This window comes from Mobula birostris, chromosome 6, assembly GCF_030028105.1.
Source record: "Mobula birostris isolate sMobBir1 chromosome 6, sMobBir1.hap1, whole genome shotgun sequence".
NCBI classification, from domain to species: domain Eukaryota; kingdom Metazoa; phylum Chordata; class Chondrichthyes; order Myliobatiformes; family Myliobatidae; genus Mobula; species Mobula birostris.
In genome coordinates, this window is record NC_092375.1 from 179,538,467 (window position 1) to 179,556,597 (window position 18,131).

An 18,131-nucleotide genomic window follows, 5' to 3' on the forward strand; every position below is an offset into this window, starting at 1 on the left:
AAAGCTATATGGTAACCATTCCGGCACAGTACCGCAAAGAATTTCATTAAAAACAAGCACAAAAAGAAGCAAATTACTGAAGTGAATATAGTGCCATCTTAATTTTGAATTCAATATTATGAATGATTGTTCTTAAGTAGGACTGCACATAATATTTAAAATAAAATAATCAGACACTTAACCCAGGGATGGTCTACATTTTAAAGATTATAATCCAGTCTCCATAGCCAGCCTCTAAGTCATCAGGTGCTGGGATTTCAGTTCTCAGTCTCATTATGTTCTCCAATACAAAATCTCTTTTTTCATTTGTTCTTAAAGAACTATTTTCTAAATGTGTGCAGAATACTTATCTCTATGTAATGGAAATGTACCAATGCCATTCAGAAGTTGGAAAACCATTAAACAAGCTTGGAAATTTAATACTTCACACTTATTTATTCAGTTTATAAAGTTCAGACAATTTCAGTTTAGTACCTTTATGAAAACTGCAATTAAAAAAGGCTACAAGATTTTAACCTAGCATTTCCCCTTCAGAAAATGAATACATTTTATTTCATTAATCATTACTGAATACCCAGTTGTATCATTGATTAGTCATTTTAAGCAAAACAATGCTGCAATTTAAATAATTAGATTGTATACATTTTATGCAGGAAGCACACTTGCAGGAAACTTCCTCCTAAAATGTAGAAATTTCTGAAGAATTTTCACAACTTTCATCTCCAATTTGGGTTTGACATTTAAAGTCAAATTTTCATAGGCAAACAGCAGCTGTGCAGAACCTCAGCTGCCCAAGGACAGTGTTGCAAAGAGTCCTTTCTTCTTTGTTCATAATTATTACAAATAAAGCTTTAAAATGTTTATCAAATCATAAAGCCATTCACAAATTCACCCAGGTTCTCAGTATCTATTTGATATTCCACTAGCAATTTCAAGCAAAAGTCAAAAATGAATATAATGTTTTGCCTTTATATAAAGACTTGTTGTACTGGGATGCCCCTTCACAGATTCCATTAAGTAGAACTTCTTGGTGTTCTACTTTCAAATCTATCTTGTTCATCTTCAGAATCTTCATCTGTGGCTGTGAAAAATAATGAATTTTGGTACATAATGTAGTCTGATACACATGGAGAGAATTTGTAGGTTAAAAATTTGTGTACTACATTTCACTGATCAGCTTAAACTGACAATAGCAAATTTTAAGACAATTCTATCTAAATTTCAAGAATGATTCCTGCACCCATGAAAAAGGTGATTAAATAGATTACTATAATATGGCAAAGATTAACCAACAGGCTCACTGCTCTTTTGAAACCATTTGAAACTTGCCATAACTTATTCACAGCTCATCCTAATGGTTCCAAAATTCCCACATTTAAAACTATTTCCACTCATGCATTTAGGCAGGATATTCATCACCAAGTTTTTCAGCAAACTTATGATATATTGGCCCCCTCAAAACAACGTACTTTGAATTTTAAAAAAACCTAAACATTCTTCTCCAAGAATAATCAGTTTCATCATGCAGCTGAATCCCTTTGTTATTGGATTTTCAGAAATCGAAAACTTTAGAGCTTCAAGTCACCATTTGCAACATATCCCGGAGGAAAATCAGGCAGGATCTACAGAGGGATGAACAGTTGATATTTCAGACTGACAACCCTTCATCGTGATTGAAAAGGGAGAGTGAAGAGCCAAAAAACATAGGTGGCCAGGTGGGGGGGGGGGGGGGGAGAAGGTGGGGTTTAGAGAGAAGTACAAGCTGACTTTATAAGACCAGGAGACCAGGTGGGGGGGGGGGGTTTAGAAGATGAAGTAAGCAGCTGGGAGGTGATAATAAGAGGTAAAGGGCTGAAGGAGGAATGTGATAATAAAAGGGCAGTGGACAATGGAAAATTGGATTCAGCAATGGTTTAGCAAAAGACAGTAATGGTAGATGGTTGTCTCAATGATTGGAGGCCTGTGACTAGCGGTATGCCACAGGAGCTGGTGCTGGGACTGCTGTTAGTCATCTATATTAATGTGGTAAATGGGATCAGCAAACTTACAGATGATACCAAGTCTGGGGAAGTAGTGGACAGGGAAAGGAAAAAAAAAAGCAAAAGGGAACTAAAGCAGACACGTGAGGTATTGCACTTTGGGAGGACAAACCAGGGTAGGACTTGCACAATGTAAGACACCGAGGTGAGTTGTAGAACAAACAGAACCTGAGAATACAGATCCACAATTCCTAGAAAGTGGTGTCACAGGTGGATAGGGTCATAAAGAGCTTTTGGCACATTGGGCTTTATAAATCAGAACACCCAGCACAGCAGTTGGGATGGGAGGTTGAAGTTACACAGGACATTTAGGAGTCCATACTTCAAGTGCTGTGTGCAGTTCTGGTCACCTACCTACAGGAAAGATACCAATAAGACTGAGAGTGTGGAGAAGATTTACACAGATGTTGCCAGGACTTGAAGCTGAGTTTAGGGAAAGGTTAAACAGGTTAGGATTTTACTCCTTGGAGCACAGGAGAATGAGGGGACTACTTAAAGGTATACAAAATTATGAGGGGTTTAGATAGGGAAAATACACCAAGGCTTTGTCCTCCCCGGACACACGCTGGCTGAGACTAGTACTAAAGGTCATAAGCTTAGGGTGAAAGGGGAAATATTTAAGGGAACCAGAGGGGGAGCTTCTTCACTGAGGGTGGCGACAGTGTTCAACGAACTGCCAGCAGAAGTGGATGAGAGTTCAATTCCAAAATTTATGGAAAGCTTGGATAGGTATATTGATGAGGGGGTCATGGAGGGCTATAATCTGGATGTGAATATATGGGACTAGACATTAAAATGGTCAGCATGGACTAGATGGACAGAAGGGCCAGCTTCTGAGTTGTAGTGCACTATGACTACAAGTGAATGAGTAAAGTGTTAATGGTGCTAAAACAATTAATGCAAATGAAGTGCAGCATCAAGTTGAAGGATAAAGTATTCAGCTGACATTCTGGACAAAAATCAATGTTAATCCATCTTTTACAAGTCAGCAGGCTAAATAAACATTATACAACAGAACATCGGATTGCCTCAAAATTACTGCAGTATTGCATCATGCCATTTTGATGGGGAACCATTTTTAGTTTTTTTTTTAAAAAAGTATTATTTCATCCGAAGGTGTGTAAGATCTCAATGACCAGCAGTACATGAATGTCATGATGTCATGTAAAAACCAAAAGCCATTCATCACTAAGAATCTAAATTAGTCCAAAAAAAAATCAAAACCAAACTGCTGGGGGAACTAAGTTTCTTGCATTCCCCAGAAACACACTGTTCATCCAGCAGTTCCTTTTTGAAGACCAGAGTAGAGCATCTGCAGATTTTGTACCAATTAAATTCATCACCGGCCAGATTGATTTGCCCAGGTGTCAATGCGAATAGGGGTAGGGCCAGCTATGGATTGGAAAGCCCATCCTTGTACAATCTTTTCCCAAACCGTTAGGGATTCAGCAACCCATCAGCACACAAGTAGTAGTGCTCCCAGTGACATTCAATTCTGAGCTTCAGAGAATGGGCCACCAGATCTGTCTATTTCCTGACCTATCATTTCCTTACCAGCAATACATTGAATTCTGCTGTGCTAAGGCATTCCAAGCCTTTATATACTTTTTTTTTTTAAAAAAAAACCCACAAGTTTCTATTCTATAGTAGCCCCTTAAAAAAAAGAAAGCCATGCATTATTCTGAACAGGCTCTCATTTCGTAAAACTAGCCTCTTTATAATCTGAGGTTTTGAAAACACATCTACATCAGGTCCTGGGAACTTCCTCAAATTAAAAAAAAATCCAGAATACAAAGAGTCTTTGTAGCTAGCTTCTTTGAACCCATTACACCATTCGATAATATCCTGAAGGTCCTTCTAACCTAAGTTTCCTTAACACCCTATTCAATGTCTGAAATTCTAATTGCTCCACCTACAGATTTTGAGCCACTGGAATTTTCTGAAAAAATTTCTTCAGTCAAAAGAGAATCTTTATTCAAAAGACTCTGTAGAGTTCCAGGCACTCTATCTAACCAACACTCCTTCCCAGCATCTCACAAACTTCAGCAAGCTCTACAGAATCAAGTGTATGCTTCCTCAGGTATGGCTATTAGAACTAAACAATCTTCCAGTCATCTCAAAGGCCTGAACAGCTTCAGGGGAAGAAAAATCCTCATTTTTTCTCCAGTAAAAGCAAATCCACCATGTCCAATAGTTTATTTAATTGCAATTTTCTACATCAGCACTCCGATCATCTGTAGCCCATCATTTAATAGGATTTATTCAATCTTCATACCAAAAATCTCATTTTCCCCATACACCCTACCCATCAATGTTAATAAACTATCTTCACTATATCTTGTCAAAAACCATAATTTAAGTTTGGAAATGGACAAGAACCCAGCAATAACTAATAATGCATTACAAAGAGTCACTCTGTGCATTCTGAATTTGATCCGTTTATCCTTACTGTTTGAATTCTGTAAAATATTTGTCCATGTTATCTCCTGTTTCTCACCCCCCAAAAAAAGTGTAGTTTAGGGTGAAAATGCACATAGAGGGGTAATTATCAGCTTTTAATTTCAGCAATATTCTTCTGTTTAATAGAAGTTGACAAAGAGTATGCCATATCATTTTTAAATGGGTGAAGATATGTTGGCTGACAGGTTCTGTATGCATGGTCAAATGTAGACATTATGAACATCGATAACAATACATCAGAGCTGTGACTAACAGAGTTACAATGCATTTCTAAACAGCCCTCACTTCTGTCAGGAGGATCAGGAAATAAGTGACAACTTTCTTTGGTGGGGAGGGGAGAAGAGACAAAGAGAGAAAAGTAAGTTCAAACAGCCTTTGATTTGTTCACACACTTCTTAAAAGGAAAGCTTCCACATTCCTTCTACCATTATGTCCAATACAGCACCAAATGCACAATCCACTTAGTAGGCAGCATCTTCAAACAGCTTACAGTTCTCTCCACAGAGATCATTCTACCAGTAAAATGCAAATGTCCCCAAATCAATGCTCAAGGTTGACATTTACATCTAGCCAGTCTACATCCCAACTCACAGATTTCTTCAATATTGTAACATTCAATGATTAATGTTCACATTGGTACTGTTGAACACAAATGTTATGTTTTCCTATACAACTTGAAAGACCAAAACTATGTACCTGCTCCTTTAAACCACATTTTTGATATACTGTTTTTTAAAAGCAGCTTTTAGAAGAATTTTACAAATGTTTACCAATTCTTACTATTTTATGCAATCATTAACAGCTCTTCAGTCCTCTGACAAAAACTAACACTGAAGATGGTTTGAAATATCAGTAAAGTCTCCAGTACTTCCAGAATTTCAGTCATTCTGGTATACATTCATTCAACGCCAAATGGTTTTTCCACTTCTGGCTTTCGGGTATTTCAATGCAAACAGACAAATCTAATAAAATCTGTTATTTCATTTACCTTACCAGCAAATACTACTACGTAAATAAACAAGTTAGTGACCTACAGTACATAATTTACAAAATGCTGTCTAAGTCGACACTTCCAGAATGATTCACGATTGGATTTTGTAAGTCGTATCAAGTAACTGCACTTGAAGCTTATAATTTGGAGAAACTTATTGTAAATGGAAATCAATTTCACCACAAAGTCCACTATAGAGTATACAAATGAGCAAGGCAAATAAAATTCAACTAGATAGAAGAATCATTTCAATGCATATTCCAAACCAAAAGTTAACCTTAAAATGAAAAACCTTGAGAAAAAGCCTCATCTCACTCAAAATAACAAATCCCGCAGAAACAAGAGCCTACAAATTTCAACGATTGCAGGATTATAATTGAGATATTATTTCTACTTCCAAGGCACTGATTGTGCTTCTAGAATGCTAACTTTATAAGCTTCATGCTTTACTGAAGAATTTGTTGACAAGGTACCAACGTAGCACAACTTACAAAAAGAACGGAACAAGTTAGTCATCCAAATCCAGGACATTATATTTAAAGTCAATGCCACATATTGGAGTTAAGCAATATAAACTTGCCTTTCTCAATAATATTTTCCTTGCAGTTCAAAATTGAATAATCAAGTGTACATTTACAGCAGCAAAAACAACTGCCCCTGATGTGCAAGTTTAGACAATTGTCAAGCAACACGATCATGGAAGGTACTGTTGCTAGAACATTGCTGTTTATTTTTAAATCTGCATCAGTACACAGATTTTGAAGACTGTTCATCTCCAGACAAATTTTACCTATTGCTGCAATATGAAATGCATATATAGTCAGTTACATTAACTATCAAGCAAAAATTCTCTAGCAGTATTGACACTTCCTAACTACACTCCAGTACTACCATAAAACGCAACCCAAAAGCCGGAATGCCCGCAGAAAATCAAAGCAGAAAAAGAAATATTTTCTCCATGCACTGAACAATATTTTTCTTTCCTATCTATTAGTACATTTTAACTGGTCTATACCTTACTGCCATTGACACCTTTGAGTCTGGAGACAACTGAACAACAACAGTACACTTCAAACAGATTGCTGGAAGGGAAGCTTTTGAATGTATTGCTATCAAAAGTATCTTATACATGCAAGATATTCTTGTTACTCTTGATGTCTGTTTCAGAACAATTTCTCTGCCATCTCCCCCCCCCCCACCAAGGGTTAACAATGTTCATTACTGGCCCAAGGAACAAACTTCAAAAAACCTGCCTTGTAGCATTTGCAGAACTGAGTCAAGACAGGTACAAGTTAGCAAGAATCAAGTTTCACAGGCAGGGAATGCTTAAAAAGCTGGTCTAAAAAGAAAGCAGAGCCCGTGGAGGATACATTTCACTGAATGTACATTTTCAATGAAGAAAAAATTGTGGGACAGTAAAACTCAAACCTACTAATGTATATTTATTACAAGATACTTAATACACACAAAAAAACAATAGATGGCAAATATAAAAAGGACTTCATTAAAAGTGAGTTCTTTTTATTCAATTGCAATTTTTTTGCAATTTCTTTATAAGAGGTGCAGAAGAAAGACTTGTTTGGAAATTAGCCTATTAGCAACAATAAGGTCAGGATAATTCTATGCAAATACTGCATATGAAGTATGTACAAGGTTCAAACAATCAAGTGAAAGATACAATTTCAAATCCTTTATCAACATCAGATAGGCTGAAATTCCTACATTTTGGTGAGCAGCAGCAGAATGTGGGACTACGGGAATAAAAGATGATTTTCAGATCAAAGATTTGCAGCCATAAAAGATGTTTAAAACAAAGGATGGTAGCAGCCAGTGAAAACAGACGATGCACTGGATGTATAAAATTATGCAGTGCATGGTATCGCATTATGGAGCATTTCATATTGAGGAAGAAGGACCAAGGATGGCATAGACATCGGGTACTAAATAGCACTTCGGTGCTTCAATTAACTTAGAAATGAGGAAAGGGAATTTTTTTTTTATTATTAAAGTGTTGCAGTATGATTTAGGAGGTATGCTCAATTATCTTGCCTATCTAACCATGATTCTTATTACAGTAAATGAAACTTAGTAACATCATGGACTACATTATTAAAGCTGGCATTTAAACTATTGATGCATATATCACTTGAACAACATTGGCCATTTTGTTACCCCCCACACCCCAAGAGGTGACGATTTGATGGCGTTTAAATAGATTCTTCTGATACTGTAACAAATTTTGGAAAACTAAAGGGCATCCAATATACTGGGAACTGCAGCAATGTGGGAAACTTAAATCAGCTGTTCACAAAGATTTAAAAAAAAATCTGAAGTGGCCCTGTTATCCGTTCAGTTTTAAAGATTCTTTTAACCCTCATATATGATAACTTTTACATTCCAAAAAAGCATTTTGTCTGAGATTTATTTGCAATTTCAATGTGAACAGTTTTAATAGTTTATAATTAAGAGCACATTCCAAAAGGGCACAAAGCACTGGATTGCCCAAATTAGGGCATATGGGCATCCGAGAAACCTACTTTCAAGATCTTGTATGTGCTGCTGAAGGGTTCTTGCCAAGTGGATGAACTGAAAGCAAAAAGTGGACAATGTCAAAACCATATATCTTCACCCTTTGTACCGAAAGGGTGGAGGGAAAACTCAGAAGCATAATATCATCCCGCTGGTAAATAATCTTGTACATTTCTGTCGTGTTCAATTAAAAAGTTCAAAACTACAACCATACACCAAACATGAAGAATGGACAAAGCATTCTCTAACACAGAAACTGCACTAGTTCAAAGACTGAAATAAACAATTAATTGCATTTTAGTGAAGTGAAAGGGTTGTAAAACAGAGCTATCAAATAAACTTGTTTTTTGTATTTCAATTTTTAAAAATAATTAAAGGACTGGTTGCTCTCCTAGCATTCCAGATGGATTTTCTAAATATTGATCCACAATGAGAAAACACTTAAACATCCTGATTACAAGTTTACTTCCAATTTGATAATATTAATGAAACAGTTTACATGCAGATGGTGGCTAGTTTAATGCCAAGCTTAATAACCAAATGCACTGAAGTTACATCATTTAGATATGTCGACAATCTATTATAGCTCATGCTCACCTGAAGTCTGGTCCTTGATTCACTTGTGCCACCCATTATCTCAGAAAATCTCTGCTCGCACAGATGAAGTAAAAGAACAAGGTAAAGACCAGAACTGATATTACGCTGTGCCTAAAATCATAAAAAGTACAAATGGTTATGAAAATTTCAGTTCAGAGCAACCCATTTTCTTCTGCAGATGTGTTACATTTTGACCATACAAATGATAACATTCTAATACCTTAGTGAAGAGTTAACTAGTTTGGTTCCTCTGTTTTGACAATTGCCCTTTACAAAGTTTCCAATAAACTGCTAAAATTACGTTGTTTCATGGACAACTATATTCCAAAAAAAGCACAGCTTAAAGCCTCAAGCAGTGTACCATTTGAACAATATCCTAGAAATGAGAAACATCTGTTTAAAAGCTTAGACACCTGTTCATGGGTTCTATACAATTCATGAACATCAAAATCTTCCAAATCCAGCTGCAACTTTTCCTTGCACAATTCACATGTGATGACAGCAGTCAAATCAGCACCTGCAATAAATTCAACAAACAATATCCATTTATCTCACATCTTCCCCATTTATCATGTTTACCATTCACAATGTGTAAATAATTGCTCTAGTCAACTTACTCTAATGGGTCTGCTTCGCAAGTTTAAATACATTTCTTGCCCATGAAAAGACTGCATCGGGAGGCAAACCTCCCAGCCCTGCTATCTAACTACACATTTTCTTTAAGTGGCATTGTGTTTCATTGAGTCCACTTGTATAAATTTAGAAGCTGGTTAAATCAGTTATTCTGAATCAAGAGAAAATTCTGAACTTTTTTTTTACATCTGGCTCCTGTAAACAACTAAACCAATGGTAGAAATTTGTTCCTTCTCCATTTCCCAGTGAAAGGCAACCTCCTTAATTGCTACCAATAACAGTGCTCTATAACCCACTATTTTACTTTACATTTTAATGTGGAAGGTTTAATTCCAGCTAATTTTTTTTTTTGAGATATCTGAGAACTTGGAGGTAAAAAACAGGTGAAAAGAATCCAAATTTCAACTTTATTAGATCAGGGAAGGAACAAAACTTTGAGAGTTAAAATTTCAAAATCTCATGGTATTACCAAATATACCATCTACTCCCGAGTTTCATCACACAGAATTTCATGGTACTCTTCACAAGTCACTAAGGTGCCCACTTTACCTGAATTTATTTTGGATTGCAACCATTTCTTTATACATTCCTGATGAACATATTGCAAGCTGCCAGTGCAATTGCATGGTTTTAGTAAAGGATTAGATGATGTTGATCTAGCTCCGACTTGGCAAATCCGACAAATATCCTCTTCGTCATCATCAGAATCTTCTAAAAGTAAACTACAAAAATTACACTTTAAATTTCATTCCATTTTTGATTCATTGGCAGCAAGGGCTGCAGCAATAGTATATATTTTTTTTTAAAATGACAATTCACTCTAAATTACCACTTTTACAATTTTCCTTTCCACATATTACATGGTTTTATTGTTTATTTTGGGTTCTAGAGGTGCTGTTCATTTCACATACAATTTAATTTGTATTAACATCACTCCTTGTATGTGTAAGGGGCTTTCGACTCTTATGTTACTGTGGAGGCTAATTAAAATGGCGTCTTTGTTATGTTAATATCGGGAATGTGGCTTTGTTGTGTTAAACGCTGAGTAAGTTTGTGCTAGCAGCTTGTTTTGGTTTAGAGGGTGATAAGAGGGTGCGATTAACCAATTGGGATAGTTGTTATGGTTTTGGTGTATTTGAAGATACTGTATGCGCGGGGTTTTGGGGCAGAAGGCGGGAGAGCGAGACAGAGGATGGATGAGGTGCTGTGATGTCCGCTAACGGGGTCGGACCCCGAGGAGGGCGTTCAGCAAGGAGACGGAGACAGACTCGTGTAGAGCGTCTGGTCGACCACCGATGTTGGTCCCAGGCGGCTGGTCGAGGTGGTCCGAGGGGTCGCAGGGTGAAGAGAAGGTCCTTGAGCTCCAACTGTTTTGTGCACGAAGAGATTGAACTTTGATAAGTGTGGCGTCTTTTATTTTCATTTTATATTTTATCTTAATTATATAGTTCCAGTAATATCTATAAACTGTATATCATTTAATTGCATCTGGTGTATTGTCTGTTATTTGGGCGGGGTGGGGTACCTCACACAGCATCCAAACAAACTATTACCCAGTTTGGCGGGGCCGAGGCTGTTTCCCTAGACGACAGCGAGCCCAGCAACCCTGAGGGTGGCCGGGGGTGGGGCTACATATGAATATATACCTGTATCTATATTTCAGTTCCTGTGCAGGTTAATTTGGATTCAACTTCAAACACACATTGGAAAGACATCCACCTCCATTCTCTACATGCCCTTGAAACAGCAATATCTGAGTCTTAAGTTGTGTTAATATTGATAAACATTTCATAGACATGTTTTGAAGTACTATGTTTATTGTTTATCATTAAGATATTATTACACCATGAGTTTACTTGTTTACAGAGCATAGTCATGGAGCGTTGCATGTGCGTATTTCCCTGGTTAACACTGATCACGAGAATTAACAGGTACACAATTCTGTACTGATTGAATTTAATACATATTTTATTTAACTTTCTACAGTTTCACAAGTCAACTCTCCTTAAAAAACCCCGAAGAAAGCCGTTGTCTCGGGTGATTTTTGACTAAGTGCTTAACTCGCTGCCTAGCTTTGCACATCAGCACTGAGGGCAGTAGAATTGTATTTATTTTTCTACTATAAACTGGAATATATCATAACCATAAAAATGATTAGAAAAACCAATTTTATAAATGATGAGATATTTTGGATACGTTACAAAACTGCTTCAGTGGCATCATTTATGAAACCTCCAGATGTAATGGAAGCAGTCTCTTGGTTCAACTCAATTTATAAAATAGATAGAATACCAACTAGATTTGACAGAGAAGTTGTGGAAATCATTTGAGAAAGCTGGACCATTATACTTGAGTAACATCCTAGTAAAGGTTTCACTGCTAACAGTGTTTGGGTTGTTAGAGAGATAAGGGGTGCTTAGGAATGTAGGCCATGCCAATCTGGAGAAAAGGCCAAGCAAGCATTTTTTTTTGTGCCTGACACTGGTGGAGTTTTTTTACCCCCCCTTCGGCAGAAGATGAAGAGTGAAGATGCTAGAGTGGACCAGTTGCAGAATTCAATGGAGCCAAGGTGCAGGAATCTACTGGGGATCAGTGACTTTTGGAAGATTTGAGCTCCAACCTACGTATATTTGACTGCTTATTAATTATAATGGGCCCTTTTTGTCCCCCCCTCCTTTTCTTTGCTCTACTAACTCTTTTAAGATAATATTCATAAATACACTTAAAAAAATTGTATGCGATCTGTTATTTCCTGCACTGAGCTGTAACAGGGTATTACAGTATTCACACAAACCGGGGCCTGGGTGGGCAAGACATCTCAATTTCATGGATTTAGCAGGAACAGTGTGTCCTAAAACATATGAGGCTGGAGAAAGGTGAGTTTCACAGTGCTGAGTTGGGAGACTGCCAGCGAGGGCTAACAAGCTATTTCCTGAGACACCTGGGAAGAATGTCAGTTTCACCTGCATTTCCATTAAAGACCAAAGTGGCAACACCTGTAATCCCAAGATCAGGAAATAGCTTTCAACCAAGAGAAAAATTTAGAAGGCAGGAATTGAGGAAGTAATTGTTCAATCCTTGCTCCTCCCCCACCACCTTTCTTTCTTTTCCTGAAATGCCAACTATTCCTTTCCATGGATGCTGCCTGATCTGCTGAGTTCCTCTGGCATTTTACGTATGTTATTCTGGATTTCCAGCATCTGGAGAATCCCATGCATTTAGGAATTGAGATATTTCAAAATACAATCAACCCAGGAAACTTCAGAACTTCACTTCTTTCACACAACTGCTTAGTTTTTGTATTCACAGATTCTCTTTCTGCCAAGGTCACCAAGGAACGAAAAACGCTCCTGAGCAACAGTACTGTTGTCAATCCTTGCAATATGATAATCTCTCCTCTGATGTTATTATTAAAAAAACATTTCTGAATATTCTATTAAACTACAAAACTGACAGCCACATTCTAAAACTTAAAAAAAAACATGTTACTACCCTAGGTGTTACTATGAGGAATATGTATATTTGAGAAAGAATCATAATCTGGGCATTGTAAAAGGTCTCACAAAAATACAAAGGACTGGGAATGGAGTGAAAGCAAGGCAGAGCAGGGCAGAGTGCTGCTCATGACAGTCTCAGAAAAAGTTGAAAGACTGCTAATATACCAGAAGAGGTCCAAAAATATATCTGATATCTGTTACATTTAAAGTGTACCAATTTTCCTTAGAAATCCACTCTATAAGGGAAGGCGGCAAAAGAAAGGATATTATAGACCAGTTAGCCTAATCTCAGTGGTTGGGAAAATGTTAAGAGTCCATTATCAAGGATGAGGTTTCAGGGTACTTGGAGACCAATGATAAAACAAATCAAAGTCAGCATGGTTTCCGTAAAGGGAAACCTTACCTGACAAATTTGTTAACAGTTCTTCAAGGAAGTAACAAGCAGAGTGGACAAAAGACAGGCAGTGGAGATTTTCAGAAGGCATTTGATAAGCTGCTCAGCAAGATAAAATCCTATGGCATTACAGAAAAGATACTGACATGGAAAGAGGAACGGCTGACAGGCAGGAAGCAGCAATTGGGGAATAAGGGGGACCTTTTCTGGTTGGCTACCAGGGACTAGTGGCGTTCCTCAGCAGATCAGTATTGGGACAGCTACTCTTCACATTGTTTGTCAGTGATTTAAATCATGGAATTGATGGCTTTGTGGCAATGTTTGCAGATGATACAAAGATAGGTGGAAGGGGTAGGTAGTCCTGAGCAAGAAATGCAACTGTAGCAGGACTTAAGACAAATTGGAAGAATGGGCAAAAAAGTGGAAGATGGAATACAATGTTGGGAAATGTATGATGATGCATTTTGGTAACAGGAACAAAAATGCAGACTATCATCTAAATAGAGAACAGGTTCAAACATTAGAGGTGCAGAAGGACTTAGGAGGCCTCACGCAAGATTCCCAGAAAGTGAATTTACAGGTTGGGTCTGTGGTAAAGGCGGCAAATGCAATGTTGCTATTTATTTCAAGGGGAATAGAATATAAAAGCAAGGAGATAATGCTGAGCCTTTACAAGACACTAGTCAGGCTGCACTTGGGAGTATTGTCAACAGTTTTGGGCCCAAATCGCAGAAAGGATGTGTTGTCATTGGAGAGAGACCGGAGGAGGTTCATGAGGATTATTCCAGGAATGAAGGGGTAACGTACGAGGAGCATCTGGCAGCTCTGAGCCTGTACTCACTGGACTTTAGAAAAATGTGGGGGAGGGGGAAATCTCAGTGAAAGCTACCAAATGTTGAAAGGACTCGATAAGATGGAAGTGGAGAGAATGTCTTCTCTGGTGGGTATGTCCAGAAACATAAAAAATCTACAGCACAATACAGGCCCTTCAGCCCACAGTGCTGTGCCGACCATGTACTTGCTTTAGAAATTACCTCGGGTTACCCATAGCCCTCTATTTTTCTAAGCTCCATGTATCTATCCAGGAGTTTCTTAAAAGTCTCTATTGTATCTGCAATAAAGGGCACAGCCTCAAAATTGAGGGGCAACCCTTTAGAACAGAGGCAAGGAGGAATTTATTTTTTTTATATATAAAATCTGTGGAATACTCTGCCACAGACAGCTGTGGAGGCCAAGACCGCAGATATATTTAAAGCAAAAATTGATAGTTTTCTGATTAGTTAGGGCATCAAAGGTCATAACAAAAAGGCAGTTGTGTGTGGGGTTGAGTGGGATCGAGTGGGATCCGGGACCAGGCCTGATGGAATGGCGGCGCAGACACAATGAGCTGAATGGCCTAATTCTGCTCCCACGTCTTACAGTTTAACTCAAATACACCTTAAAAGTCACCAATTCAACTCATACTGCAAGCTATGTGTGATCTGCCCAAGAAATCTTCTGTAAACTCAACTTATTGAATGCATATCATTCAATACAGCATACCCCATTTCAGGTATGTACAGAGAATCAAACCGCAATATTTTCCAGTTGAAAACGATGCCACTTTTATTGGGACCCTGCATTCTTAGAGAGTCATATTGTCATTGATTAATATGCAAGCAATGATGCAGCTCGTCAGAATTACTGACTAAACTTATAAATTATAACCCAGAGTTTGGTAGGGAGGACTGCATTTCTCTGCAAATTCTTGTGCCTAGGTCAAGTACAAATATCAATAAGGAACTGATTTTTGGATTTTCTGATTTTCCAGCAGTCATTTAATCAATTATTGGATTTATTCAGTATGCCCGAAAGAAAACGAATCTCAGGGTTGTATACGGTGACATATGGACTTAGATAATAAACTTACTTTGAAAAGATCAGGCTACATGCCTTTCTTCCTCCAAAAGTCATCCAAATATGCATTAATTTAATATTCAAATAGATCTTATTGTATCGTTTTCTTGTACCATTTAAGATCAAAACCTCCTAAAGGTGGCAGGTAGAGCTTCCCTCCCATTGTTCAAGCAAGCCAGGTTATATTGCAACTTCTAGTGCTGCGAATAGTGCGTACATTCTGAAAAAATACATTGTTTCCTTCAGTTGGTCCAGTTTCCTTCTACATCCCCCAAAAAATGGGGGGGGGGGGGGAGATGTGCACGTGCGCAGGATACATGGAAGAGAGTACACGGAAAGACTCAAATGGGCTGGTTAAAAAAAAAAAGGAACAGTTTGAGTTCTTGTGTTTCCAATTCCATGAAGCAAAACAGCCAGGAAAGATTAATAGGCCATTCAGTGTCCGTGGAAACAGAAACAGGTAACATTTTGAGTTTGGGATTCTGTAGAAGGAGTAATAAAGGGTCTTGACATGAAACTTCCGCATAGCTTCTCTTTCCCTTACTGAGTTCATCCCCTGCCACCCCAAACATTTGTTGTTTTTATTTCAAATTTCTAGCTCTCTTTTTAAAATTTTCATCGCCAAAGGACTTTGGATTGCAGTCGCGTTCTGAGGAGATGCGAGGAACAAAGACATTTGCTTTTTCTCCAGCGGCATGTCCTTCCCATTTCAATTTTTTTTCAGGAATTTTTGATCATTCTTCCTTTAATTCTCTACTTAAAAGCCACTCAATGTAAATGGAATACAAGAACAGATCAACAAATGAACATTTATGAAACTGTTTCTATTGAAATGCAGTAAAATATACCTTTCTTGTATTTTTCTCAGTTTTTCTGGATCTTTTGAAGATGTACTTGCATTTTGCTGTTTCTCTTGCTCAGAACGCCCTCTGGTTGGATGTACGAAGTCTACTGCTATCAGAACATCAGAGAAATCATGTTCTGGACCACATGGCATAGAAAGGCAAATGAAAGAATTGGACAAGACTTCTCTAAATTCTGCAGTATTTCTTGTTTGAAAAGTTTCTGGTGCTGCATTTCGAGTTGAGCTGCCTGCAATAGGTGAAGGCAAACCACTGAAAGGTGGTGCTGCAGCACCACGAACAACATCTGATTGCTCGCTGCTCAAATTCTGAAATGTCCCAACTGCTCTTTGAGGAATTGGCAACTTATCTTCCCTGGCTTCATTTAAGACACAACTGGATGCTGCAGTTTCATCCCTTCCTTCTCTTCTGGAAAGAGCATATCTACTTTGTAGTGAAGATAACCACGAACTAGTATTGCTATTTTCTGAATCATCTGGACTTAAGTTTTCTTGACCCATAGTGAAGTTCTGAGATCGCAAAACAGTTGATGGTCCTGGTCGTCTCCATCTCAAAAATCCGAATCCCTCAGAAGTTTCAGGGGACTGATTCTGGGAGAAGTTATTAACAGCTCTGCCAATGGTAGTAGCCTGTGCCAAATTTTCAGGCCTCTCACCACATGATGCATTATTAGATTGCTGAAAAGTATTCGCCCTTTCAAGAGACCTTGTACTTGAATGACCCCAATTAGAGATTCGACTGCCAGAGAAAGTCGAAGACATGCTGGATGCCAGACGAGACAACAGCTGTCTAGGTCTACACCTGCTATTAGAAGATTCTGATGCAAAATTATTTAGGGGCCTTGAATGTAATAGAGAAGTATTTCTTTCAGATTCAGAAGTTTCAGCTCTGTGCACGAAACCACCTTCTGCACTCCTTTGTATTACCCCAACACCAGATGAACAACTGTTGCTGTCAAAAGATCTGGAAGAATTTCTGGAATCTCTAGAGAACGCAGATGGACTGCCTGAAGATGAAGAAAGTGCTTGACTTAAGCTCGATGTGGTACGCCGTATAGATCCAAGCAATGTCTCTCTTGGTCTTGCACCTTGTGCATATGATGATAAAACTCTTCCAAAACCTATGAAAAATAAAAATATTCAAGCAATAATTGAAAATACATTTTCAGAAAAAGGTTTAAATATTTAAAACAGGTCTTTGTACCAGATATTCAGTTAGCAGAACAAAACCCAAAATCCATTTAGTTAATAATATTAAATTTTATGGTTACAGCAGTAACATTGCCATGTTGGTTAACAAGGTTTTGATAGCTAAAGGGAGTAAGTTGCTATTTTCTCCAGTTAATCCAGCATGTATTACAACACAGTTAATTTTAAGTCTGATATGTTGGTTATCCAAGTGAGGAACTCTTCTGTACAATTCAGGACACTGACACACACCTCAAATACTAAATCCTGCAAAGCAATCAAGACGTTTTTTTGAATATTAGAAGGTTTCACCTCTCTTATTGCCATAATATAGGTACGCCTTTGATACTCTAAGGGTCCAATTTTGATCTGCAACCTATGCTATTGATGAGTTAATTCAGGAGCTGATACTGAACATTTGCAACAGCGTAAATGGGTTTTCAACTTTAGACAGTCACCTTGTAGATAACAATCAAAAACAAAGTCTTTGTTGAAAATTCTATGTACAAAAAAAGTTCCTAAATGATATTTGATATTAATACCAGTATCTCCAATTGGGAAATCAACAAAAATAAGAATCCACACAGAAATATACTTTGAAAAAGAATTTGGTATGCAATTATTCAACTTTCAAAATGCCACTTTTCTAAGCAGATCAATTTTCAAGTACAATGGATTCCAGTTAATTGGGACCAGTACATTTTAGTCCAATTAAGTGGCTGCCCAGTTAGCCGGTTACATGGAAATATAGTTAAAGATTTATAATAAAAAAAAGCTACAGTTCAATTGAGTAACAAATATACTTGAATGAAATACAGAACAAAATAGATCACTAACACTACTACAGTACTATAAAACTGTATTGGTTCCTAATAGTTAGTTATCAATGGAGGACTTCATCCAGTGTACGTAATGAACAAAATCAGCACAGACACCAAGTGTAGATAATAAACTATCTTCATACAATGCTTTTGACAACTGCATAAGCCAAATCTTCAAGTAAAATAGTTTTCACTTTCACTCCCGGCGGTTTCTGGTATTTCCA

General features: G+C 37.6%; 1 protein-coding gene across 4 annotated transcripts in view; it reads right to left on the reverse strand.

The window, feature by feature from the left end:
• Positions 1-408: 408 nt before the first annotated feature.
• marchf7 (membrane-associated ring finger (C3HC4) 7) overlaps positions 409-18,131 on the reverse strand; it is a 44,040-nt gene continuing 26,317 nt past the window's right edge. For 2 of the 4 annotated variants that reach the window (XM_072262007.1, XM_072262011.1), the window contains 5 exons: positions 15,885-17,019; positions 9,799-9,971; positions 9,030-9,133; positions 8,617-8,727; positions 409-1,081 (listed from right to left, as the gene is read on the reverse strand). In XM_072262007.1, the coding sequence (XP_072118108.1) occupies positions 932-1,081; positions 8,617-8,727; positions 9,030-9,133; positions 9,799-9,971; positions 15,885-17,019 (1,673 nt within the window). In that variant the 3' untranslated portion in view covers positions 409-931. Of the gene's footprint in view, positions 1,082-8,027; positions 8,077-8,616; positions 8,728-9,029; positions 9,134-9,798; positions 9,972-15,884; positions 17,020-18,131 lie in introns of those variants that run through there. The other 2 variants (XM_072262008.1, XM_072262010.1) reach the window with 2 other exon arrangements.